The following is a 27,230-nucleotide window of genomic DNA, read 5'->3' on the forward strand; positions in this document are numbered from 1 at the left end:
TATTTGTTTCCAGGGAAAAATAAATATCTCATTTCTTTTTAAAAAAAACCCTGATTTTGTGATGTGAAGTTGCACATGTCAAAACATAGCTGTGTGTAGCTGTGTGGGTAGAATTCAATTTGACTTATAAGATAAATTTCCCAAAATCTTAAAACAGGCCAACTAAAATCAGCCACAGCACCAGAACATGCCACTACTTTGAAGTTATTTGAATTTTCTCCAATACTCTAAGGAAAGAGAGGAAAAAAAACCCCACAACAACTTTTTTTACACTTCTTAGTATTTTGTAAAAAAAAATAATTGCTGAGGTACAGAGAGTTGGAAATGCATAGGAAGAAAAAACCCTCCAGTGCTGAAGGCCACTGTGCTTTACTTTTCGTAATTAGCCTTTCATATGCAAGATGTCAGACCAGAAAACAGTAATTCTTTCTTATTTCTAGTAAATTTGTAGCTTGTATAAGTTATTAAATGATCATGAGGTTTGCTTTGAATTTTGTATTTTTGACACAGTCTACAGTAACAAACAAGAAATCTCTGTGTGTCACATTACATTTGTAGTGTGACGTTTGTGCCATCTGTTCTGTATTGTTTGATTGAAGTATGGTAATAGTGAAGGAAATGTTAAAGCAATGGAAGCACAACTATGTAGTACAGTGAAATAAAGCATTCCAAATTATTTTTTTTGGCATGGAATATGTGATTGGGGTTTATTTATGCCTTTGGAGCATATGATACTCTTGTAAGTAATGTATATATACAGCATAATTAAGATAATCTGATTCATTTAGTGGATTCAGAACTCGTGAGAAAAGGTAACAGCTGACGTTGACAGTGACACACAACCCATGTTGTCTGAAGGCACATGTGAAACCAGCACTTTTCAAGTCCCCATCCTGACTTCAGCATTATCAATCAGTGTAATTGTGTAGTGCTGTAAAGAAGTGTTTTCAAGAACTTTTAAAAGGAAGAAATTATTTGGAGGATAGAAAGATACATTAATATTACATTTGGGACCTGAAGCTTGCAGCCATTCCAAAAGCTGACATAAAAGGATAATATTGTGTGTGTACACTGCCTTGGGCGTAGTCTCTGTGCATATCTTTGTGAACATCGTTGTATTCACACAAGTTTAGCACCTGAGTTTAAACTTTGGTTTCTTTCTTGTATCAAAAGTACTCTCTGTATTTGGTGGGGTAAGTTAATAATGGAGAAATACAGATGTTAAAGGCTTAAAAATCTTCGAGAAATAATGTTTGGTTTGGGCTGACAGTGCTACCTTCTGTAGCAGTTTATGATTCCTGTAGGTTCCAATGTTGATTTCTGTAGGAAATCTCTAAGTAAGTATTAGGTGCTTTGCAGTAGTCAGTGACACTGCATCAATTATATTGTCAGCTTTCAGCCTTCATACCAAAAATTGCTCTCTGAACCCTTGATATTTCTCCTAAAATTGGAGATTAGTCTACTTACTGTGCTGTGGCATAGAGGAATAATCTCTTCTGCTTGTGTTTGTAGGACTGCTGTGTGATGAATGTTACTCTCTTGGATGAAACTGGAAAGCCCTTCTGGTGTTTCAGTGCTCCAGTCTACATTACACTGTCTTCCAAGGCATCTGGCCTTTATGACTACATGGGTCCTATTTATACCATAGACTATGCAGATTCAGAGGGTAAAGTGTGTGTCCATTTGATATGGTTGGAAGAAACCAACGAGTATGTTGTAGTAAATTTAGTGCTTTATATAAGCATTGAAAAGGTAAATAAGTGGTTTGGAACAAATTACTGACTTTTGGGTCAATAATTTCCTTGCATTAAAAAAAAAAAAAAGGCAAAAAGCACACCAAACCTTTAATGTTTGAAATTGCTATAGATGAGCAAAGCTGTTCAAGTTTTTCAGTAGCAAGTGCAATTGCATCATTTTTTTTAAATTGACATTTGAGAGGTTGAAGAACCATGTTGGTATGGTTAGTCTGATTCTCATACTGGGTATGCTGAAATTATTTTTTAGGAACATTTTTCTTTATAGGTACTTGTTACTGTGCTTAATGATTGCTTTTTGCCAAAGCCGTACTGTGAAGATTACTTTATGTAAGCTGCACTGATTTTGAGAACATTGTCTTTTATGCCTTGTAGTAAAACAGCTGGTTTAACCACTTTGTGCCGTTCTCTTCAGAATCGTTAGAGTGTTATTGGTAAATAACAGGTTTTGTCAGGTTTTGTTTGCAGAAATACTTTTCAGAAAATACTTAAATGTATTCTAGTAGAGGATTTACAAGGTAGTCAGGAAGTTACAGATCTGAACCATATGGCAGGTAAGGCATTTGTTAAGAAAGTCATGTATAGTATCTGTTATGAATTTTCTTTCAGTTTGTTTGCTCTGCTTTCCTATATTCTATCCTTCTCTCTGACTCAAGCCTCAGTATTTATCAGATGTGCTGGCCTGTGAATAGGTGTCCCAGTTATCAGCACAGCTGATCCATTGTCTACTTTTACTGAGTATATGTAATGATCAGTTATTTTGGAAACAATGCATATCTGATACCATTTATCTAACAGTAAGCATTCATGTAAAAATTCAGTTTGTTAGCCTGATCTTTCAGATTCCTTGAAATAACTTTAGGACCAAATCTTTTACTCCGTGTATAGAGAAAAAAAGAGACATGACTATCAAGACTCCAATGTCGTTACATAGTTTGTTACAAACCACAGCAAATTTGTGCAGTTTCACAGTACCGTATGAAAGAAAAAAGCACAAATGTGTTGTCTTCTGTGGCTTTCTTATAGTAGTGATTTCCTTAAAAACAGTTTCTCTCTTTATTTGTTTAAATACATTAATTGGTTCACATAAGCAATGTTTATATGCAAGCACTTATGCTCTCTACTGCAGAGACAGTAGGAGATCTGTATTACAATAATAGGGTTGTTTCTTAATGTAACTTTCAAAGATAATAAAGTTAAGGCTGATTGACTTCTAGTTTGACTTGTGTAACTTTGCCTAATGAAGAAACTGAAGTGTTTCTGTGTTTTATGATTATCCAGTGTAGCAAGTGAGATCAGCTACATTCTGTCTCCTTTGTTACTGACTGCTGGTGGTAGGCTGGGACCCTTAAGTGCTATACTCTAAGAAATGGGTTGGGTGTGGTGAACAGCAGAACAGCAAATGCTGGAATTCATGCTGTACAGACAGGTGACCAGTCAAGATTGTTTTCTGCCTGAATTTAGACTTTGAGACACCACCTTTAGTAAGAAAATGGTAGCTCAGCCCCAAAGTCCTCTTAGTCAAAGATGTAGAATTATTCTGGCTGTATTGATCGTATTGAGAGTTGCAAGTATGTTCTCTGACCTGCTGTGAAGTTACCAGACTAAATGAAATGGTGGGAGTTCTGTCACTGCTCATTCTAGCTGAATTTTTGTGGCATTTCCAATGTGAGACTTTTTGGTTTTTTAAGAAGTAATGTTCTTCCTTTTCTTGAAAAAGCAATTTTAATTTCTAAAGCATTTGACTGTTTTATTCTATGGAATGTTTTATAGAAAATTCTGATGTCACTATTGGAAATGAAACAAGAGAGTACACTGTCCCTACCTCCAGTACCCCAGCTGAGCGAGAATGTGTATATGCAGCAGACCCAAGTACATAGTGGTTGTGAGGTCTTAAAAAATGCACATAATGGTCACAGAGCTGTTCTCACACATCTTCACTGAAGTAACAGGACCATCATCTTGTCCATTCTGAAGATATGAAGACTAAGAATCCGTTTTTACTTCTTCAGATGGGCCCGACATGGACCTAAACCATGTAGTATTACATGTAAGCGCCATGTGTGCACTTACAGGATCATAGATTCTTCAGTTTCAGACGACCATGGCTTTTAACTTGCACAGCAGAAGCAAATTCAGTAGTTACCACCTGGATGATCAAACCTGGAAAGTTATGTGTGGCTTCACTCAAACTTGCACTTCTTCCTTTCTTGTAAAAGTGAGGACATATGGTGAACCTTTACGAGGAGAAAGGATGACATTACGTAACTGCACTGGCTGTTTCATGAAAGAAGTTATCGTCTATTTAAAAAAACTACATGTTCGGGTAAAATCTCTTTTTTTATACCTGATGCAAAAAGCAGTAGGCTGAGTGGCATGTCCCACTCTGCACCGAAAGATTATTGCTGTGTGAAAGACAATTGTTAGCACAAACAGGAAAAATGGAGGCACTGGTTGAAATCTGATCAACAAAAGACACAACTTTTTGTGACGCTAAGCTTTACATCTCATTTTTCTGTTAATGCCTTAGGATTTCTTTGAGCTCCTTTTAATGGTTTTGTAAGTCGTCCTCGTTGGGGAGCCCTGATTGGGCTTGAGCTCCCAATCGTACATCATCTGGAGACAGGCTGCCTTTTGCACACTTTCTACTAACTGATACACTGCACCTATTATCACCAGGGGATCTCCTCTCTCCAAGGGGTTAAGTCCTCCAGCCCAGTACGCAGCTCTCTGAGTCAATAACTACTGGTCTCGGCAGTCCCCAGGGGTTATAAACACACCTGGACCCAAGTGTCCTTCTGCTTCTTTCTCTCACAACAAAATTCCATCCCCTCCAGACAAAGGTGCTCTCCACACATACTCTGTCTCCGATTCCTTTGCAGTACTTACAAACTCTTTTCTCAACTTTGCTAATTCAGTCACTGTAAATGAGACTTCTTTGGTGATAACCTAAGGATGGTTATCACTATCATCCTCATAGATGTACTCTGTTTTAGTCAATGGACACATATTCAGTGGCTTTTCACAGCCTCTTTTACCTTTTGCAACTCCTTCTGGGGAAAAATTTGCTGTGTCCCCCTCCCCTGTGCACCTCCACTTGTCCCGTTATTATAGATGCTCCTCTTGCTGGCACATGCCCAGTACTATCTCTGGAGGGTCCTGGAAAGTTCTGGAGGATCCAGGAGGGTCTTGGAAAGTCCCTAAAAGTCTGTGAGGGTCTCAGCCCCTTGATCCAGGTTCATGCGCAGAGGTGGTGTATCTTGAAACAGTGGGACATGCAGTGCAAGGCAACAGCCCCTCTAACAGGTAGGATCCTTGGTGACAGTGGTTGACTATGCTGCTAGCAATATTGAGGCATATTACTAGTACCTTACACTGTTCCCAGCTGAAGACAGGACAACATCTTTGTTGTAATTGCATCGTTTATTCAAGAAGTAGAGAGAAAATATAAGTACTTGTAAGTGGAAAAGAATCTGAAAGTTAAGTATTTTACTTGTATTTTTGTGTGCTTTGACTCATCCAACTGAAAAGAGAGTAATCACCAACAACTTTTAAATGTGTATGTTTAAGTACTCTGCAACAGATAGAACTATAATATTTTTTAAAGGGTGATTTACCTGGTAGGCAAGCATAAAAGCAGTACTTAGGTTTATTTTATTGCAAATATAATAGTGCTCATTTAGCATAATGAGTTTACATTGCATTGGAAAGGAATTGGTTAGGATGAAAGAGTGATTTAATGAAAGGGCTTTTATAAGATCATTGCAGCAGTGGAGGAGTTGTCTTTTTAATTGAACTACATCTAAATGTTAATTGTGCTGTTTGTCATTGTTTTGCCAGATGTCTGCTGGGTACCTAAACACTTCCATGTTCTGTGTTCTTGACTTTCTTTTTTCTTTGAGGTTTTGTTTTTTTTTGAATGAAGTACTTGTAAGTGGAAAATGTCTTCGATGAACAATTCATTAATATTCTTGGGCACTTCATGTGATCTTCCATTGATACAAGCTGGAACTGTGTTGGTTTATGTCATCTGAAGAATTGCCTTTAATTTTAACACTAGCACTCTGGAATCACTGCTCTTTGCTGCACTTCGCTCACTTTAGTGAGGAACTAATAGCAGCTATACATTTCTCAAGTCTTTGTAGTGTAGTCTAGTAATCACAATATTTTTCTTCAAATTGGCCTTTCAGTTCTTTTGGTTTTTCTTCCTATCTTTTTGCAATTCCTATTAGAGAACCAGCTCTGCTTTCATAATACATTTCTGTTCCAATGCAGTTTTGGTGCGTGTGCTTGAATACAGAAAACAGGCCTATGGTGGATATCCTCATCAGAGATAATTGGCTTTTTTTCCTTCCTGGTCTCTGTCTATATAGCAGACATATGTTCATTTGCAGTTATCCATTAGATATTGAAGTACAGTCTTGATCTTGTTGAAACTATTTTTATTGTCATATGCTTGCTTTTTGAGATGAGGACTGTAATTTCTTTTGGTTTTTTTTTTTGTATTCAGCTACATGGCTATCTGATGCTAATGACTGAGTAATTAGCAAAAATATATTTATTGTATAATAGTGATGCCATGAGCTGAGATGGATGAATACTATTTTTGATTAAGAATCTAGACAAGTGATAAAGTGATATCTTAATGAGTTACCATCCAGCTGCTGTCATACATTTGCCTACCTGGTATTTACCAGGTGTTCAACACATTCAAACAGTTGGAAGGAGATTTAGGTAAAAGCACTTCTCTTCTGCCTCTCTGGTTTATTACTACACCTCAGCTGATATGCAGTGACTCACTGACTTGTGATAGTGGAATTTGAGCTCAAATCTAATTGCATTAGAAACTGCACAGATAAAATATTTTTTTAAGAAATTAGAATGGGAACAAGTGATGGATTTTAGTCTCTGATTGTGTGTAGTTAGTTGGAAGGACATTCATATGAAAAGTTAAATCCTGTCATTGTTTCCCGTCTGTGGTTTCCACCATAAATCAGGATGGAAAATGGTGGCAACACGGATAACTAGTGAGTTGTGAGTAGTAAGGGAAGATTTATTGTATTGAATGTCAAAGCATTCCTTATTCTGTTCTTACTTGAAAGTTTCAACCATTTAGATATCTTATTCTGTACCTCTTTTGAAATGTCCCTGAAAAAGGAGTAATACTTCAATTGTGGAAGTGTTTATAATAAAGTTGAAAACTATAATCATAGAATCATAGAATGGTATGGTCTCTTTTCTAGACTAAACAGCCCCAGTTCCCACAGCCTTTCCTTGTATGAACGATGTTCTAGTCCCCTGATGAGGTCTTTCTAAGGTCCTTAAACACACTAAAGAAAAGTAAAATAGGAGTTATTCCTTCTAGATTTAAGTTTAACTCCTCTTGAAGGGAAACACACTTATGAGTCATCCTGGTCATATATTAATGGATAGAATTACTTTTTTCCTGTATATAGGCCTCTTGGAATGCACTTTAAGATTTTTTTCTGTCTTGAATCATGCATGAAGTTACATTCAGCTATTTTGATGAAATCTTATCCAAATAAATGCAAGATAAGTGTAATAGCTAGGTAATGTCTTGTTTGTTCACTGAAATACCATAAATCAGTTTATTCTGCAGGAATTAGAAAGTATTTAACTATCAAACAAAAAGCGATTCCTATCAAACCTCTCAAGCTAAGGCAGATGCTTAGCTTACCAGAGTTCAATATCACAAAAGTTTATTCCATACTGAAGGTAAAAATTACATTTGGAAGCATAATGAAGAAAACCCCCTGATTTTCAGAAAAACCTGGAAATAAGGAGTAAACATTAAAAAAATCTCTTTAGAAATATACTGAAAACTCTCAACATAAAAAAAATCTGGCAAAAATAAAGTCAGTATTCACATTTGTGATTATCAGCGGTTCTCTGATCATTTTTATGTCATTTTTTTAATATCACCTTGATTTACAACTTTCCCTTATTTTTTTTCCTGTTAGAAATATGCAGAGAAGTGTTTGTTTATACCTAGTGAAAATGTTTAACAAAAGTCTTAAAAGAGAGGTAAGATAATCTGAAAGTAAATCATTCTATTGCAGATTTGCTACTTCTGTGTTATGGTAAGTAAAAGAATGTTTTTGAGAAAAATAAAGTCATCACATTATACCATGTCCACTATATTTTGTTTGAACACATATATAAAGATCATAAAATTTCAATTTTAATTCTATTGTAGAGTAGATTTGTGGAAGTGGAATATTTGTGTGTGAGGAAAGGCAAAACTTCGTAATGGTAAGATTATGCTATCCCAACAAGACATTTTATGAGTAAATGACAGAGTAATATAATAACTTAGTAATTTCTATATTTCGACATTTACATCTGTTTTCACGGATTGTAGGATATATAGTGAAGACTAAATTGAGAATACACTATCTTTCAGAAGAAGTAATTGATGTTCTTTTTTTAATCTGAGCACTTCAGTTTTACGGCTTATATGCATTCTTAAAAAAATTCAGTGGCACAAATGCATTTGCATGGACAAGCCATTAAGTTACTGAACATGATCTATGTTTTGCTCTGAGAGCAGCAGATTTATGTCTGAATCCTACCTCCTGTTGTGTCTTAAGCAGGTGATGTTCTAGTACTAACAATCTATTTTCTGCTTCACTTCTCCCTCCATGGTATTCTGAATAAATCAATTATGTGTATGTTTTCAAAGTCACAATCCCAATTAAAGATTTGCAGCACTTTGCAGAATAAAGATTCTTCTGATGTGAGGTGATTGGTTCAGCTAATTGGGAATTAGGCGTATGACCAGTCTTGAGGCTGCTGGAAATGAAGCTTGAGGTTAGGATAGTGTAACAAATCTAGCAAGATGTGAGATTAGGGGAGAGTCACATAGTAGTAGTTAGTTTCCCACAGATAAATATATGTAAATAGACTTTTCTATGTACAGAGCATGAGCAAAAGGCTGTTATTTTGGCCTTCAGTTTTCACTAATTTTTGTATCTCTGTAGGAATTTGTGGAGCATTGGGATTCTTGCTGAACATATACTCAAAATTTTCCATACTCAATATTTCTGGAGAATCAAAGCTTAAGTATTGGATTCCAGTTTTATGAAGCTGGAGACCTCTAAATGTATATTGGTTTAGGATATTCTTTAGAACTGAAGTGCTAGTTACCATATTTGTTGTTCAACTGTATATGAAAAAGTTTGCATTGGTTTATTCAGCTCTGTTCCAATACAAGCCATCCCACAACAGTGGGTTCTTTCTCAAAAGCACGAATTAAAAACTTTATCCATTACCGATAAGTACATTCATACATGACCTTATTCTTACTAGCTAGCAAACAAAACTGGAAAAACTCAGTGCCAAAAATTCATAGCTTTTGAGAGAAGGAGGCTTTTAATCTGGCATCTGATTGAAGCAAATTACCTGTTTCCAACAAATACTTGGGTATTAACATAAAAATAATCTTGATTGTTGCTTTTTTTGGCTGGAATTTGTATAGAAACAGATTTTTTATGTTAGCAGACTGCCCCAAAGTTATGATTGCTTGATCTAACTGAAAATAATGTACACTCACTGTTGTAGCACCTACTTGTTCCTCAGAGATTCTTCTCTGAAAAAGTAATTTCTTCTCTTTTAGAGATAATAACAAAAGTTGATTTATCCCTTTTGTTGTCGGTTAATAATTTTTGCCAAGCTTTCATTACATTTACATTCTCACAGTGTAGACATACTTGCCTAGGTAGAGAGTGTCTGTTTAATCTCTGTGTGAAAACTTATTATGAATACTTGGAGCTATAAATATATTTTGTAGCTGTGAATAATTTGCAATTGGAATCTTTTTCCAAGGATCAAATTTTTTGAAAGTTATTTTTCAAGACCCAAAGACTGTTTTAAGACATCAAATTTCTCTTCCTTAATCAACTCCCTTTATTCCTTCCCTCTTTTTTTTCCTTCCCCTCCCCTTTTTGCTTCTCATTTTACTTCTTTTACTGATTTTTTTCTTTTTTTTTCCCCTTTCCTCTCTGTAGTCCTGTGGAAGCACCCACCACCTTTTACTAACCTTGCTGTGCATTTGGCATTCCAGGCAGCTCCTGTGTAAAGCAATCTCATTCCTTCCATTTCCTTTTCTGGTTTCAATGTGAAATATAAAATAACACAGACTAACTTGTACATAAGTCTTGTTCATAGAGAATGGCCCATGACAGTTCACTCTGTTTTTCAAGTAGGCAGCAGCTGGCTTCTGTGCAAGGTCACCTGCGGTTTAGCATTCATTTTTCCTACTGTTAGGGTGCTTCTTCTCAAGGCACCAAATGAGCTGGTAGTCTGGCTGTCCTTGTAATCCGTTTTCATTGAATTATTCTGTCTTGCTTACCTGTTCTCTCCTAAATGTATTTTTTGTGAAGGTGCTCATATGAGGAAGTGAAGAACTTCTTACTACTAAGGGAGGATAAGGTAGGTAATAGCTGTTAATTTTGGACACCAGTCACTACCAAAATTTCCTGTTTTAGCAAACTATAACTGGAACTGGTTAGCAGCACTGGGTTTTGCTGTTGTAGAGTGAATCTTTTCCTTCCTCAGCTTCCCTCATGTATCTCTTTCCTTTGAAGGTAGTGAAAGACTGTAGAAACAAGATTGCTACTCTACATAATTCACTAAGATATGTAGAGGCAGGTAAATTTAAGATCTTTGAGTCTATGAAATTCTTACAGCAAGGTAGAACAAAGATTGTCATGGGAGTAGTCCTGAAAGAGAGGTGGAGTTTGGGTGGAAGCAAAAAGTCAATGTGTATGGCCCATGGAGCCCGTTGGTTTCTTGTAATCCTTTGGGAGAATTGCATTTCTTTTACTTCCAGGATGTCTCTCGTAATGCAAAGGTTATCCATGAGCAATTTACTGAGCAGTAATTTACCAGAGTTTTGGACTAGGCTTTCTGTAATTTAATGATGTGACTGATGATACTAGTCTTCTATGCTATGAACCATTGTGAGTGTTCAGGAAATGCAAAGTAAGGCAAATTTAGCCAAGAAGTAGTTAATCTTTTCAGCTCCTCCTTGAAAACCACAGCAAGAGACTGTAAGAAAAAAGTCACTGTATGTGATGGCAGCTACAAGGGTTGTAGCTGAAGGTGGAAAAACTTAAGACTTCAACCTCTGCCTCCTGGGGTTTTTTTCCTATTACTTCTGCTTCTTTACCTATTTTTTCCATACTTTTTACATCAGCTACTGCCTTTGTTTTATCTTAATCCAAGTGATATCCATAGAGGGGATAAGAGGGATGTCCCTTGTTCATTTATCTGCTGAATATTTGGCAGATTTGCTGCTCGAAGCTGCCAGGACCATTTTTAGCTTTGTAAGTGTAAGGCAAATGATCTGGCAACATAGTGACTACAATAAATCTTGTTTGATCTCTTCCCACAAGTATGAAACTGAGTGGCTTATAAAGATGTGGGACAGTTCCTGATGTCCTTGATGAAAACAGTAATGTAGCGGTTTTACCTGGGCAAGGTTTTTTGGTAGCACGGGGGCTACAGGATAGCTTCTTTAAACAAAAAGAGTTGCTGGAAGCTTCCAGTGTAGCTCACAGGGTTAGGGCTAGTCAATTCTAAGCTGGACCCTGCAGCTGACCCAGGCCTGGCCAATTAGTGATGGAGGTAACACCTCTGTGAATAACATATTTGAGAAGGAGAAGAGGTTGTTTTGCAGTTGCAAAACTGCAACAGCAACAGGGAGGGAGAATGTGAAAACATCTCCGCAGACACCAAGGTCAGTGGAGAAGGAGAGGGAGGAGAGTGCTTAGGTGCTGAAAAGGCTCCCCTGTGATATGTGGTGAGGGCTATGGTGAAGCAGGTTGTCCCTCTACAGTCCATGGAGGCCACTGGGAAGCAGAGACCCACTCGCAACCTGTGGAGGAGCCCACACTGGAGTGATTGGATGCCTGAAGGAGGCTGAACTCTGTAAGAAGTTCATCCTAGAGCAAGTTCCTGGCAGGACCTGGGAGTCCGTGGGGGAAGTGCCCATGCTGGAGCAGGTCTGCTGTCAGGACTTGTGATCTTATGAGGGACCCAGACTGGAGCAGTCTTTCCATGAAGGACTGTTCTGCCAGTGGATGACCCACACTGGGGCAGGGTGTGAGAAACTGCCCCCGTGGGAGGTCCCATGCCAGAGCAGTTTGTGAGAAGTTGCAGCCCATGGGAAGGACCCACACTGGAGAAGTTCGTTAGGGACTGTCTCCCGTGGGAGGGACTCTACAGTGTAGCAGTGGGAAGTGTGAGGAGACCTCCCCATGAGAAGAAGCAGCGGCAAAGTCCATCTGTAATAAACTGACCACAACCCCCATGCCTCATCCCCTGCACGGCTGGTGGGGAGGAAGGGAAGTCCTGGGAAGAGAATGGGTGGGGAGAGGTGTTTTTAAGACAGTTTTATTTCTCATCTCCCTGCTCTTATTGTTCCTTTAATAAATCAAACATTTTTCTCCCTAAGTTGAGTCTATTTTGCCCGTGGTGCTAATTGCCAAGTGATCTCTCTGTCCTTATCTCAACTCACAAGCCATTTGTTGTATTTTTCTCTGTCCCCTGTCCAGTTCAGGAGGGGGAGTAATTTTATGACTGCGTGGACATCGGACTAAACCACCACAAGTAGCTACCCAGTTGATTAAAGCAACTGAGAGACAGAAGATTCCAGTACAATATAAATGTGTAAACCAGCAAAATTTATACAGAATATGTCACACTGGTGACATATAGCATCTTCTTAATACTAGCAGAATTAAACAGGTGATAGAACAGGTTTCAGCCTGTATTTGTAAGGAAAATATGAGCTGGAGCCTAAATTTAATATATATGCTAGCTGCAATCTGGCAACAGGGACTTAGTGAACTTTCTGTCTATCCATTCTGTAAAGGACATAAATCATAAAATTATAGGGTTGGAAGGGACCTTTAGAGATCATCTAGTCCAAGCCCCCTTGCAGAAGGAGGTCCACCTAGATCAGGTCGCATAGGAACATGTCCAGGTGGGTCTCGAAGACCTCCAAGGAAGGAGACTCCAAAACCTCCCTGGGCAGCCTGTGCCAGGGCTCCCTCACCCTCACAGTGAAATAGTTTTTTCTTATGTTTAAATGGAACTTTTTGTGTTCCAGCTTCGTCCCATTACCCCTTGTCCTGTTGCTAGCTACTATAGAAAAAAGGGATGTCCCAACCTCCTGACACCCACCCTTTAGATATTTGTAAATGTTAGTAAGATATCCCCTCAGTCTCCTCCAGACTAAACAGCCCCAGTTCCTGCAGCCTTTCCTCATATGAAAGATGTTCCAGTCCCCTGATCATCTTTGTGGTCCTGCACTGGACTCTCTCCAGCAGTTCCCTGTCCCTCTTGAGCTGAGGAGCCCAGAACCGGACACAGGACCCTAGATGAGGCCTCACCAGGGCAGAGTAGAGGGGGAGAAGAATATCTCTTGACCTGCTGGCCACACTCTTCTTGGTGCATCCTGGGATGCCTTTGGCCTCCTTGTCCATGAGGGGACATTGCTGGCTCATGTTCAGTTTATTATCAATCAGGACTCCCAGGTCTCTCTCTGCAGAGCTGCTCTTCAGCGGGTCAATCCCCAGCCTGTACTGGTACAGGGGATTGTTCCTGTCCCGGTGCAGGACTCTGCACTTGTCCTTGTTGAACCTCATGAGGTTCCTCTCTGCCCAACTCTGAACCCAATCGAGATCCCGCTGAATGGCAGCACAGCCTTCTGGGGAGTCAGCCAGTCCTCCTAACTTGGTGTCATCAGCCAACTTGCTGAGGGTACCCTCAATCTCTTCATCCAGGTCGTTGATGAAGATGTTGAACAAGACTGGCCCTGGCACTAGTCCCTGTGGAGCTCCACTGGCCACAGGCCTCCAACTCGATTCTGTGCCACTGATCACCATCCTCTGGGCTCTGTCATTCAGCCAGCTCTAGATCCACCTCACTGTCCACTCATCCAAGCCACACTGCCTGAGCTTTCTGATGAGGATGTTATGGGAGACAATGTCAAAAGCCTTACTGAAGTCAAGGTAGATGACATCTGCTGCTCTCCCCTCATCTAGCCAGCCAGTTATGCACTCACAGAAGCCTATCAGGTTGGTCAAACAGGATTTCCCCTTGGTGAAGCCATGTTGACTCCCTCTGATAACCATCTTTTCCTCCATATGTTCAGGGATAACATTCAGGATGAGTTGTTCCATCACCTTTCCAGGGATGGAGGTGAGGTTGACCAGCCTGTAATTTCCTGGGTCGTCCTTCCTGCCCTTTTTGAAGACTGGAGTGACATTGACCTTTCTCCAGTCCTCAGGCACCTCGCCTGTCCTCCATGATTGTTCACAAATGATGGAGAGAGGCTTAGCAATCACATCAGCCAGGTCCCTCAGCACTGTCGGATGCATCCGATCAGGAGCCTTTGACTAATGAGCCTTAAGCTTGGCCAACAAATCTTTAAGTTCTTCCTCTTCCACCCAGGGCAACTCATCTGCAGTCCTGGCCATCCTGTTATCCTTGCTGGACTGGGCTTCCTGAGCTTTGGTCGTGGCTGTAAAGACTGAAGCAAAGAGGCATTCAGTCCTTCAGCCTTCTCTGCATCCTCAGACACCAGGGCACCCTCAGCATTTAGCAGCGGGCCCACATTACCCCTCACTATCCTTCTGCTGCTGATGTACTTGACAAATGCCTTATTGCTGTCCTTAACATCTCTGGCTAAAATTAATTCTAGAAGGGCTCTAGCCTTGCTAGTTGCACCCCTGCATGCTCTGGCAATGTTCCTATACTCTTCCCAAGAAGCCAGCCCCTGTTTCCACCTCTCATAGATGGCTGCTTTCTGCCTGAGTTCTCCCAGCAGATCCTTGCTCATCCATGGAGGCCTCCTACCTCCTTTTCCTCCTTTCTTGTGCATTGGGACACACTGATCCTGGGCTTGGAGGAAGTAGTGCTTGAAGACTGACCAGCTCTCATGGACACTTCTGTCTCCTAGAAGCATATCGCATTAGATCTGTCCAAGTAGATCTTTGAAGAGGCCAAAGTTAGCTTGCCTGAAATCCAGGGTCACGGTCCTGCTTTGTGTTCTGCCCCTACCACACAGGATCTTGAACTCTACCATCTCGTGGTCACTGCAGCCGAGGTTGCCTCCAACCTTCACATTCCCAACCAGGCCCTCTCTATTCGTCAGTACCAGGTCCAGCAGCACACCCCTCCTTGTTGGCTCTTCGATAACCTGTGACAGGAAGCTGTTGTCAACAATCTGTAGGAACCTCCTGGACTGTGTGCTTGGCTGTGTGGCTATCCCAGCGAATATAAGGGTGGTTGAAATCCTCCATGAGGACCAGGGACTGTGATCATGAGGCAGCTCTCAGCTGTTCGTAGAAGGCCTCATCCATATCCTCCTCCTGATCAAGTGGCCTGTAGCAAACTCTTACAACAATATCACCTGCCTTGCCCTGCCCATTAATTTTTACCCATAAACATTCTACCCATTCCTCATCCCCACCCAGGCACAGTTCAGTACACATTAATTGCTCTCTCACATAGAGAGCAACTCCACCTCCACACCTTGTCAATCTGTCTGTCCTGAACAATACATAACCCTCCATGGCTGTGCTCCAGTCATGGCAGCTGTCCCACCACGTCTCTGTGACCACAATGAGGTTGTAGCCCCACATCCTCACCCACATCTCCAGTTTCTCCTGCTTATTCCCCAGGCTGCGTGCATTGGTGTAGAGGCAGTACAGGGGCTTACTCAAACACACAGGTTCCCCTGGGCAGGTGCAGGAGGTTCCTCCCCGGTTTGGTTCTTTCTCAGGGTGGTCAGCCTTCCGTATCTCAGCCCAGTGTGCAGATGAAGGGCACTTATCATTGCATTCCCTGTCCTGCCCTGTTTCCCAGCTAGAGGGGACAGCTTGTTCTATTTTGCTTCTCTCCCCATCCCCCAAGTCCCTTAATTTAAAGACCTCTTTATTAAGTTTGCTAGCCTTCTCCCAAATATTCCAGTGCCCTTACAGAAGAGATGAATCCCATCCTGTCCTATGAAGCTGTAGTCCCCAAGGAAGGATCCATTGTCAAAGAACCCAAAGCCTTCCCACTGGCACCAGCCTCTCAGCCAGGAATTCACTTGGCTGATTTTTCCATTGCAGACTCCCCCTTTATCTCAAGAGAACAGGACAAAGGAGAAAAGAACCTGAGCCCCTCTACCTTTTACCTGCTTCCCCAAGGTTTTAAAATCCTTCTGGATCCTGGAGATGGCATGCCTCATTGTATCATTCATACCTACATGGAACACAAGTAAGGGGTAGTAGCCTGCATCCCTGACAAGCCGTGGCACTCTCTCGGCCACATCCCAGACCTTGGCCCTAGGCAGGCAGCACACCTCTCGACTCCCTACCTGCTCCACAGATGGGTCTTTCAGTGCCCCTTAGCAGTGAGTCACCCACAACAAGCACCCGTCGCTTCTTTCTGTGGTGTCCATTGCCTGTTGCGGGTGGAGTAGCTGATGGGTTTGGTGGATTTTCCCCTTTTGGAGCTTGCTCGTCAAAGTCCCTTGTTGCCAGTGCCTCATGGGTTTTCCATTTTGGAGCTTGCTCATCGAAGTGCCTTGTTGCTAGTGCCTCATACTTATTTGTAGTGGGCACTCCAGAAGGAGGGCTTTGAAGACAAGCCTTTGTCCATTTTTTTGCTACCAGGGTCCAAGTCTTGTTGGATTCACTGGAGGCTTGCACCTGATTGCGTAAGTCTCTGTCTTTCTCCACCTCTGCCCCTCTAATACTACAGAGTCTACTCACAGTTTCCTGCAGCTCTTTCACCAGGCACTGCGGTTCCCGAACTTTTGGGCACCTATGACACATAGTTGTCTCAGAAGCATAGGTCCCTAAGCATCCTAAACACTCCCTGCACTCCGCCTGGACTGAAGTGTCTCTACTAACCAGCTCTGTCTGAGTGGATGCATCGACCTTCACCTGGGTTTTGTCCATTTGAGCCTTGGCTTTGGCCCTCTGATGAGTGCTCACCATCTTGCTAGGTTGAAGCTGGGGCACTTCTCTGACATCTGTTTCTCTATGTGGGTTGTGGGGTTGTTCCCTGCCCATCCTTCCTGCTTGCCCTGCCTGAGTGAACTGCTGCGCAAACTGCCGCAGCACATCTGGGTACTGCGTCACTCCTTGTTCGGTGAGCGCCCTGGGGAGACCACTCCCCCGCGGTTGCTGTGTCTCTGCCACCCGGTAAGACCGTTGCCCTTGTGAGAGCTGCCTGGTCCTGACGGCTCTCCTCGCTTTCATCCACTCCCTGTGCTCCAGGAACCCCATAGACCACCACTTTCACCTGCCACTTTCACTAATTCTTATTTTCACATTACACTCACATAACTTTGTGACAGCAAGAGAAGTCACACAGGCATGTGAGATTTGTCTTTGCTAGTAGTTTTTAGGGTGTAAAATAGAGAAGAGGGCAAAGAGGGGGTCATTTTGTGAAGATGTTTGGCTTCTGCAGTGGCTTACTGCTTCAGTAAAAGAAATTGCATGCTAATGATTTAGCCTTGAGAACATTAGAATGCAAGGGAGTTTAATGAGTTCATTTAAACAATGAAATTTTGTAATTTGTACTGAAATCGGTTAATTTTATTCATTGAATTTAAAAAACTCCTGTTGATAATATGGGCAATGCTTTTCCTAGTTTGCATTTTAAGTGAATTTAAGGCTGTGGAAAATGCTTGCTTTAGGCAGAGATATTCTAGGCAGATCAAAAATGGTGCATTGTGGATGGCACCCAGGGTTCATCAGAGACTTCACCCTGGGATGTCACCTCCAGACATATACAAGTAGTTCAGCAGTCATGTCCTTTCAGCTTGCTGCGTCTAGAGATACACTACAGATGATGCAGCAAGTTAGCAGCATCATCACACAGAAATTTCGTCCTGCAGTAGCATAAACCTGCAGTTTCATTGCAGTCTTCAGTTGACTGAAGGGGGGAAAATAGGTTTTAACATGCCATCAGATAATATCTGTGTTATATGCTTTTCAGTTTTGTTACTCTGTTACCTTGAACTAACTATAAGGCAGCATATCTTACCTAATAATGAAAGAAGGCTATGCTGAATTTCTATGGTCTGGATTTTAACTGTTGACTTGAAAGGTACTTTCTACTACAAAATCTTACTTTGAGTATCTACACGTTCATCTAGTTTGTATTTTTTGGAATAAAATGACCACCTGTTTCTCCCGTGGACTCAGATTTTTCTCATTGAGAATATTGACAGAATTATATCTGTGGGAAGGGGATGGATCCCAGCAGGACTTAGATGATAAGCATAGTCAAAACATGTGAACGTACATTTGAAAAGTCTGGAGTTCTGTCAGTACACAGTTTGCTTTTGTTATCCACATTTCTCTCATCTTTATGAGAAGACCTGTTCCTGTGCTTATTGGAAGATTTCTTTATCTTTTCAGCTTTACACAGGAAGCACTGGTTTTGCATTGAAGCACTTGCAGTCATGCACTGTACTGGTAAAATGCATCTTGTTGTAATGGTTCCTAATCAATTTACTGTGAGAATAATAATTTTGTAAGATCTCTCTCAAAGCCTGTTTTTGTTTTTGTTTTCTGAGAAGTGAAGGTTGATGATTGGAAATGGATACCGAAAAGCATTCCTAAAGTAACTAAACTGCTCAGCCAGTTCTGATGGGTTATCTGAATAAAGTGAAGTTTGTGTCCTTTCCCTTTTCCTCCTTTCAATCAACGTATCTTGAAACTGCAGCAGTAAATCTAGAGGTAGTCGTGCAAATATCCTTTCCAAGTAACTGCTCTCCCCATGTGGTTACACTGATTAGCAATCTTTAGTCTGTAAGTCAGGAATCACTTGATTATATGTATGTTTTTCACTGCCTTAGGGTCACTCATTGAAGAGCTAGTTACTGAGTCTGCAGTTCTAGTTTGTTCTCATTGACCTTTGGGCTTCAGCACATTTTGTCTTGGTAATGTTTTTTCAGTAGCAGTCTAGCTACCATCTAGCAGTTCCTGTCTCCTTGGTGAATTCTCTTTCAAGCTCCTTGTTTTCATTATGCCTGGATCAATCCCAGTGTTCCTATCTTCTGATGCATTAATTTCTGTAGTATATATGAAGTCACTTTGTTTGGGTAGAAGAGTCAGAATGGTTCCACTGTAAAACTCTTTTAAAACTCTTTGCTGCCCATGCTCTGCATATAACTTAAAATATTTTGTCTTTGCTACCAAAACAATGTTTTTCTCTAGTGCTTCCTTAGAGCTGCTCAGTTTTCTAGATAGATTCAGAAAATGTTGCACTTCAGTTGAATCTCAAAAGCAAAGTTTTTGGGGAGTAATCCTAGGTATTCTTTTTATTATAGGGTTTGGAAGATCTGATAATTTGCATTATGCCTTTGGCAGCCTTTGGCAATGGGGTTCCTTAGTATAGATTTGTAGATTGGTGTGCAGGTTCAAACCAACACAGGGTTAATGTGTTCATATAGGACCATGTTGATACAGTAATTTTTTGTTTTGTTTTCTTTTGTTAAAAAACGTCCCCAAGGCTTAAAACTGTGAGTGTTCTGAGCTAATAGAAAGTCCCCCCCAATCTTTTTTAAAAAGAAATAATTAAATCTACAGGCTTTGTTGCTTCTGGACTTGATGTGCAGCATCTGGAGATAGCCAAGAGCCAGTCTGTTATATATGTAATGAGGTTAAATGAGACACAACTGTATAATATTTATAATACCTGAGGGACCAGGATAGTTCAGCTTGTGTTGAAACCAAATAATACAGCAAGAGGATGTTGTTTGCAGTAATTAGATTCACCTTAAGTAGTGTGCAATGCCACAGTGACAGCTGAAGGATGATTCTAGCAGGTAACAAGAAATAAATAAGTTTCTGAGACAAGAAACAAGATGTACATCGTAAGAGATAACTTCTCATAAGATTGAAACTGAAGATAATTCATTGTACTGCTATGGAGAAAGCTGTGGTTGCTGAACAGATTATAAACTTTACTTTTATTAGGAAATTATGGTAATTGTTTGGCCACAATGCTTCCAAAAAGTAAGACATTTGGTGTCTGGTGTTAGGAACTTGTTGCATGCAGTATACTACACTCAGTGAATCATAGAATCATAGAATGGTAGGGGTTGAAGGGACCTTTAGAGATCATCTAGTCCAACCCTCCTGCAGAAGCAGGGTCTTGAAGACCTCCAAGGAAGGAGCCTCCACCAGTCCCTCTGGGCAGCCTGTTCCACTGCTCTGTCACCCTCACAGTGAAATAGCTTTTTCGTATATTTAAGAAGATAGTTTTAATTGAGCATTTACATGATATAATTTGATTCAAAAGTTCTCTGTCATTCATATGAGAGTAATTTATTTCAGCAGCTGGAAAACACACTTGAATCCATGGTATACATTGATATATAATTTTCCATTTTCTTCCACACTGGTGGAATTTAAAGGCTTTGAATTGTTCACATCAGTGCATACTCCTTCTTAAGTGGAACAACAGCCTTGTAGACTTGGATCTTTTTAGTGCATTGTACTGGTTTTGGTATGTATTTGAATAAATGGATCAATACAGACAATGTAGACCCATGCAAACTCACAATCATCTGCACTACATGAAATGTTGTAACCAGTATTGTTTCAGAACCCTATTGTCAGGCATTGTAGCACTTGGGAATAAAGATAAAGCTGCAGCACAAAGCAGGCTGCTTTTGGATGCCAGAGTAAAGCTGTATTTGCAGAGAACAAAAAATTGCATCAGAGATAAGGCAATGACACAAAGGAAGTACAGTCATCTCTCAATCAAAACAGCTACTCTAAAGAGGATAATATAATAACGTCAGTCTCACGCAGTCTTTGTGTTTGTTCAGTATGTGAATACATAGTGTATCTTCCTCAGTGTTCTTTGTAGCCTTTTCCCCTGGCAAAAACTAGAGATGGGAAGAGGAGCTGCCTTCTTATTTTACACTAACAAAACCACATTACACTTTTTTGAAAGCTTTATTTCTGTAAGTAGCCAATATTTCTCTCCAATTAAAATACACATTTTAGCAGAGTTGAGGAGTGAAGTCTTTGTATTGACATGGATTCACTTAGTGGTGAATATCTTGTGGGGTTAGAATCTAATTGCAGGAGTGATGCACTGGGAGAGGCAAGAAGTGTATGTATTCTGTTTGTCATTCTCATGTCATAATAGTTAAGGAGAAAGAATGAACTTGTAGAAGTGCTCATTGATAAGTGTTAGTCTCAGTCCATTTCTTTGTGTGTGTGAAGCCTTTTAGAATGCAAATATAAGTAACTGCAATGATTAAAGATTGTTCTGCAAATCCTCCTCCTCTTTATGTCCATTACCCTTTCAGAATGACTTCCGTTACTTTCACCTCAGTGTTAATAGTTTAGCTGAGGGGTGTTTTACACTACATTTCCTAGTAGTCATTCACATGTAGTTGACATGTGAATATTCTCAAAGTAAATCAGAATCTGTCATTTTAATGCCAGATTGATCACCTATGACTTTGTTATGTAGGAGGATTGATTATGACACTGCAAAGTACTTTATTGTACAAAATTGCATAATAAGGTGTAAAACTGTGTATTATTTATTTCCATTTACATCATTAACACTGACCTTTTCTGACAGATGTTACTTTTTCAGCAGAATCTTCCTACTAAATTGGAAGTTTGTTCTCAATATTGAAATGTATCTTTGCATTATTTTATTATATGCAAATGGAGTTTCTTTCAGTATTTTTAGTAGCAACTAGGCTGTTTTTTCGCAGTTCTTTCAATTTCTGATAATATTACCTATCTCACACCAGCAAGACCTATAGAAGCTTTGATGTTTAACAAACAGAACTTCTTGCTGAGTATCAGCAAGAAGTGAAGGTCTGCTTGAGTTTATCTCTTTAACAAGGCAAACAAATTAAATTGTTATAGTTTAGGTCTCAAATTCTTCCAGTGCAAAGCAGAATTTTAATCTAAAAGGCTATTCTCATTCTAGAAGTTATGATTTCTAAGCAGGTTAATTATTTATGCAACATGACTTTTCCCATCAATAATGGTTAGATTATACTAATAAGATTATATAATAATTTGCATATAAAAGATGTAAGATGGCACTGATATATCATTACTTAGGGCAATATAGATTGCACTGATGAAGAGTGCGAAAAGGTACTGGTGTTACGTGTGCTAAATAACCCTTCTGATTTAAAGTAATGCTATGATCTGCACCATTTGTAGAATGAGTGCTTCTAACGGCTGCTTGTCTATGTTGTATTCTCTTTGTAGCCTCTTCTGGAAGTATTTGAAGGCTTTAAGCTGGGTTCAAAGTTCACTGGAACCCTGGTCTGTGAAAACTGGCAACTTGTTTATCGTGAACCTACAGAATGAAGAAAAATGCTGTGATGATTGTTGTATTGTGCTGCTTTTCTCTCTGCTTAATTTCCCTCTTTAGTCAGCCTTCTCTCTCCCTATAGTACTTTTTTTCACAGTCTCATATTGCTCAAGTATAACAGCTTGTCCTGTCTTTCTTAGTTGTTTTCTTGGGTGTAAATAGGGATTTACCTCAGGACTGTTGCAATTTCAGTTAAATGAGAGAATTGAAAAAATTTTATAGTAATTTTTGCTCCTTTTAGTTTGATGTCAAGATTTCTGTCCTTTGTTTGGTGATTCTCCCATCTTTCTTTCTTAGTTCCCTTCTCTGTTGTTGTTCCAGCACTGAAAGGGTTTCTCATTTTTAATACTTCTTCAGAGCACTGCTTTTTTTCTGGTTTCAGATCCTTCTTTCACAGCCACTTTTTTCACCAAACATTTGGAGTCAGTTTTTTCCTCATATGTGTCCTCCCTCCACAATGTCTACTCTTCCTCAATTTTTTGTGTACTCACTCTTGTTCATAATTGAAATATTTATAAGTAACTGGACAAATTTTGACAAAACTTGAACATATCCCAGTTGTCTTGGTTAACCGGGTTAAGAAATCATATATTTTGCTCCTTCCCAGCCCTCTGTCTTTCAGAACTACTTTTTTTTTGAGGGGGAGGGATATTTAAAGACCTATCCTTGTAAACTGTTAGATTAAGACCTGTATGATATTCCTAATACATCTATGTGTAAGTGAAATAGTGTTGTAGGTGAGACCAGAGTTTCATCTGTTCTTCTTTCTGTCTGAGACTGTTTATAGGAGATGCCTATTAAGTTTAAGGCAAATATATGAGGATACTTTTTGCCAAGCAGTCTTCTAAGGTCTTGTGATTTGTCTTACACACATTTGTCTTAAGATATCTATGTCTTTGTATTTAGTAGTCCAACCTGGATGTAGTTTTGCCCCTCTTTCATGAGTTTGTCTATTCTGTTTTTGACTGCAAAGGTTTTGGTTTAATAATATGTTGGTCTTGATGATCTTAAAGGTCTTTTCCAACCAAAATGATTATATGATAATAGCTTGGGGCAAGGATCTCCACAGCTGAATTGTATGTGTGAAGTGATATCTCCTTTTTTTATGCTTACTATTTGCTGATTTTGTTTAATGCCTGTAACCTGCTATGCTGGTGTGATTATGTCCCTTCTACTTGCAATTTTATAGGCATCCCTATAGTAGAAAACACAAACTCCACTATTTCTCAGTGATACTTGATGCACACCTTATAACTGTGTACACAAATTGGGGTTGTTTTTTTTTTGTTTGCATCTCACTTCGTGTTGAGTAAGTACACTGTGTCAGTAGCACACATTTGTGGTAAAAAATGTTGAACCACATATTGTGTCTTATTTGCAAGACTGTGGCCAGCAGATTAAGGGAAATAATTAATCTCCTCCACTTTCCACTTAATAGACCGCATCTGCAATACTGTGTCCAGTTATGAGTTCTCCGATCTGAAGGAGATATTGACATATTAAAGCATGCCCAGCAGACTATGAAGTTGGTTGGAGGCTGGAGCACATGATGTTACAAGGAAGGGCATGCAGAGAAATGGACTAGTTCAGCTGGAAAAAACAGAAAGCTCAGGAGGGATGTGTTATTTGCTGTCCTGAGTAGTGTAATAGGAAGATGGGCAGAAGACAGAGACAGAATCTCTTCTTATTACACAGTGCTTGAGAGCAAACCACAGCCACAAACTGAAGCACAGGAATTCTCAATGCAGTTTGTGGTTTTTTAACATACTCCAAACTGAGCTGACCATCCAAGTCCCTGACCATCCTGATGTAGCTGACATTTGCTGTGACCACCAAGATGATCTCTGGAGATTCCCTCCAACCTAAATAATTGCATCATTGTGTTAGTTCATATCTGCTGTTTTACTGCTCGTTCGTATAATAATATGAGCTCCCTTTGGAACTCCTTCCTATTGGTACTTCCTTTCCTTTCCTGATTAAAGGTAATATTGCTACCTAACTTCATTGAACCACTTTATTTGTACCTTTTTGACTCCAATGTCTTTCCTTCCACTGAGGTATTGAAGTAGGCAAATAAATGGCTGCTTTTCTGTCTTTTGACATTTAATGGCAATTTATTATTAGCCTTATTTAAAACATGTGAAATTCTTCCTGTGACTGGTTTTTTTTTCCAAATGTTTTTTTCTTTAGAAATTCTACTTCTGAAAGGCCTTCAGCAATCTGAGTAGACAGTGTTGACTTGATGTCCTTTGTTCACCTGTTTCCCGATTCTTTCCTCAAACATAGAAATCTGGGAGGTATGACTGCCCTTGACACAAGCTACATCAGTTCTTAGGTGGATCATGCTGATTCATATGTCCACTAACGCTGTCCTAAAGAACTGCGATGTCAGGTTTATTTGTCTGTAGCTCCTGAATGTTGCTTGGAAGACTCTAAAATTTGAAGCACAATTTCAATCTTCTTTTCTTCTGACACAGAGGCAGTTTGGCAAGGATTGAGAGTTTAAGAACTAAAACAACACGAGAGGTAATAACTGTTGTGTAATGTTGGGTAGCAAGGGGGTGGGTAAAAGACCTCAGTGCTTTCCTAGAAGAAAGAAAAGAAAACTTTTTTTGATCTGAGTAATTCATGACATTGACTAAGTAACTCACTGAGGCAACACAAAAATACCTCCTGAAATTTCAGGTAAACTTTTTAGGTGTGAGCTCAATTCTGGTGTTTCTCAGCTAGAGATTCAATTAAAACTTTAAATGTCAAAACCATTCCTCTTTCCCAGTATCTCCTCCTTCTTCCCTACCTCCTTCCCTAATTAAAACACTGGAATAGAAAAGAAGATTGCTGCCCTTCCTAATTAGTGCTTGTTACTATTAATCTGTGGCTATAGCACGTTTCAAAATGTCTCCTCTGTGGGGAGCAGCTTGTCCATGTTCTTGCTTTTATTCTTGAATGCTAATACAAGGTGTTTGATCTCACTTGAAAGACGATTTTGTAGTTTACAGAAGAGCTGGTGTGAACTCTCACAAATAACACTTAGGTTAGATTTTTATATAGACATACAAAAAGCAGGTCTTGCAATGCCATGGTACTTGCATCTTTCTGAACTGAATTCTGTAAACAACAGGGTCCAGTCACAGATGATACTACAAAAGCAACACAGGGGGATCTCATTAATATTTACAAATATCTAAATGGTGGGTGTCAGGAGGTTGGGGCATCCCTTCTTTCATTGGTATCTAGCAACAGGACAAGGGGTAATGAGATGAAGCTGGAACACAAAAAGTTCCATTTAAACATAAGAAAAAACTATTTCACTGTGAGGGTGATGGAGCCCTGGCACAGGCTGCCCAGAGGGGTTGTGGAGTCTCCTTCTTTGGAGGTCTTCAAGACCCACCTGGACATGTTCCTGTGCAACGTGATCTAGGTGACCCTGCTTCTGCAGGGGGGGTGGACTAGATGGTCTCTGAGGGTCCCTTCCAACCCCTACCATTCTGATTCTATGATACAGTTACTTCCTTTGAACTTACTAGGTAAGGTTAATTAACAAAGTTGTGGCATTAAACAAACACTGTATGCCCTCAAGAAAATACTGAGCTTTACTCTGAGAAAAATGGAAGCATCTTTGATTTTTAGATGGGAAAAATATCAGACCTAGGCTTTTTTACAGACTTCCTATTTTATACAAAGTTTTGATCAATGCAATATACTGCCATTGCCATTTAAGTTTTGATCACTTTGTAATCTCTCGTACTTTATAGTGAGAGCATGACAAACTTGATTTTTCATTAGTAATGGGGAAAATCCACATTTTTAATCATTAGGAAATGGCAAAAGTTTCCAGGTCTGTTTGACAAAATTCATTGGTACAATAGTTCTATGAAATGTCTGTATTCTGTTATTTTCTATATCAGGTGGTGGCCTGTGTTAAAAGAATTTATTTGAAACATCTGCAGCTTAGAAAAACTCTATGTGTCCAGCAATATGCCTGCTGCTTAGACATTCATATGTTTTCATCTGTGAACTTGACTAGTTGAGTTTCTGTTGTCTTGGCTTGCTTTCTTTCAGAGTAAAATGAATTAGAATTGAAGACATTCTGAGTAACAAATAATTTAGGCTTGCCAGGATGCTGGAGATGTAGAGGTGTTGTAAATGTACTGTTTATATCCTTTGTTATTCCAAAGTCTTAAAATGCAGATTTGTCTCAAGCTTTCATGAGAGGTCAGTCATAGATTTTTTTGAGAACATATTTTCAAAATTATCAAAACTGGATTTAAAGAAATGAAAGCAAAAATAATAACCTACAGGTTGTGGAGTTTTTGATGAAACACTTGTCTATATAAATCTACTAATGTTTTCATCAAAGGAATGTAGTATTACACTTTTTATAGTTTAAAAGAAGTCAGAAAAATCCTGGCCTGCTGCAATGAGTCCTTACTGGACTGCAAAGAGAAGGCTGAACTTGGACTGACAAGCAAGGTGAAGTTTTTTTCATAGCATAAAATATTTGTCTTGTGAATCTGTTTTAGCATTAGGAAATAGGAGAGCAGGCAGTAAGATGGAGGGCACCTACAAAGAAGCTGATAATAGAGATTTTAAAACATGAGTGGAAAGACTATTACATGGGGTGGTTTGTGTGCTGTAGCTATAATATTGAAATTATAATTCCTGTCAAATCCTCAGAGCTGGAAGTAGTTTTTGAACAAAGAAACAATTTAGTGCAGGATATGTTGTTTTTTGTTTTAAAGGATGTCATGGTTTGACACGACAGCCTTTTCTGGTAAGGGGGAAGAGGCTGTAAAGATGGTTCCTGTAAGAGGTTGCTTTAAACTCTTCCCCAGCTCTGAGCCAGACCCACTTCTGGGGCTCAGCCAATTGGGTGCCTCCACAATCACTTTTTAAGAAGAAGCAGCTGGAAAAGGAGAGTTCTTCCTGTTCCTTTTTGCTGTTCTTTTTCCTTTTCCAGGTAGTGGTGGAAGGCAATGGAGGAGAAAAAGAAGTGATCGTACAGGCCCCAAGGTCATTCAGGGAAGAGAGGAGGAGGTGTGCTGGAGCAGAGAGATCCCTGCATCCTGTGGGGAAAGGTTG

The 27,230-nt window shown here is 39.7% G+C and overlaps 1 protein-coding gene across 2 annotated transcripts in view; it reads left to right on the forward strand.

Annotated features, from left to right (window-relative positions):
* The window catches only part of FBXO15 (F-box protein 15), a 93,101-nt gene that overhangs the window by 20,957 nt on the left and 44,914 nt on the right, over positions 1 to 27,230 (forward strand). Inside the window, exon 8 of one of the 2 annotated variants that reach the window (XM_061995542.1) lies at positions 1,513 to 1,782. The exons of the other annotated variant lie outside the window; for it this stretch is intronic. Coding sequence (XP_061851526.1) covers positions 1,513 to 1,782 — 270 coding nt within the window. Of the gene's footprint in view, positions 1 to 1,512; positions 1,783 to 27,230 lie in introns of those variants that run through there. 2 annotated transcript variants of the gene reach the window in all.

The sequence above is a fragment of the Colius striatus genome, chromosome 4 (genome assembly GCF_028858725.1).
Source record: "Colius striatus isolate bColStr4 chromosome 4, bColStr4.1.hap1, whole genome shotgun sequence".
NCBI classification, from domain to species: domain Eukaryota; kingdom Metazoa; phylum Chordata; class Aves; order Coliiformes; family Coliidae; genus Colius; species Colius striatus.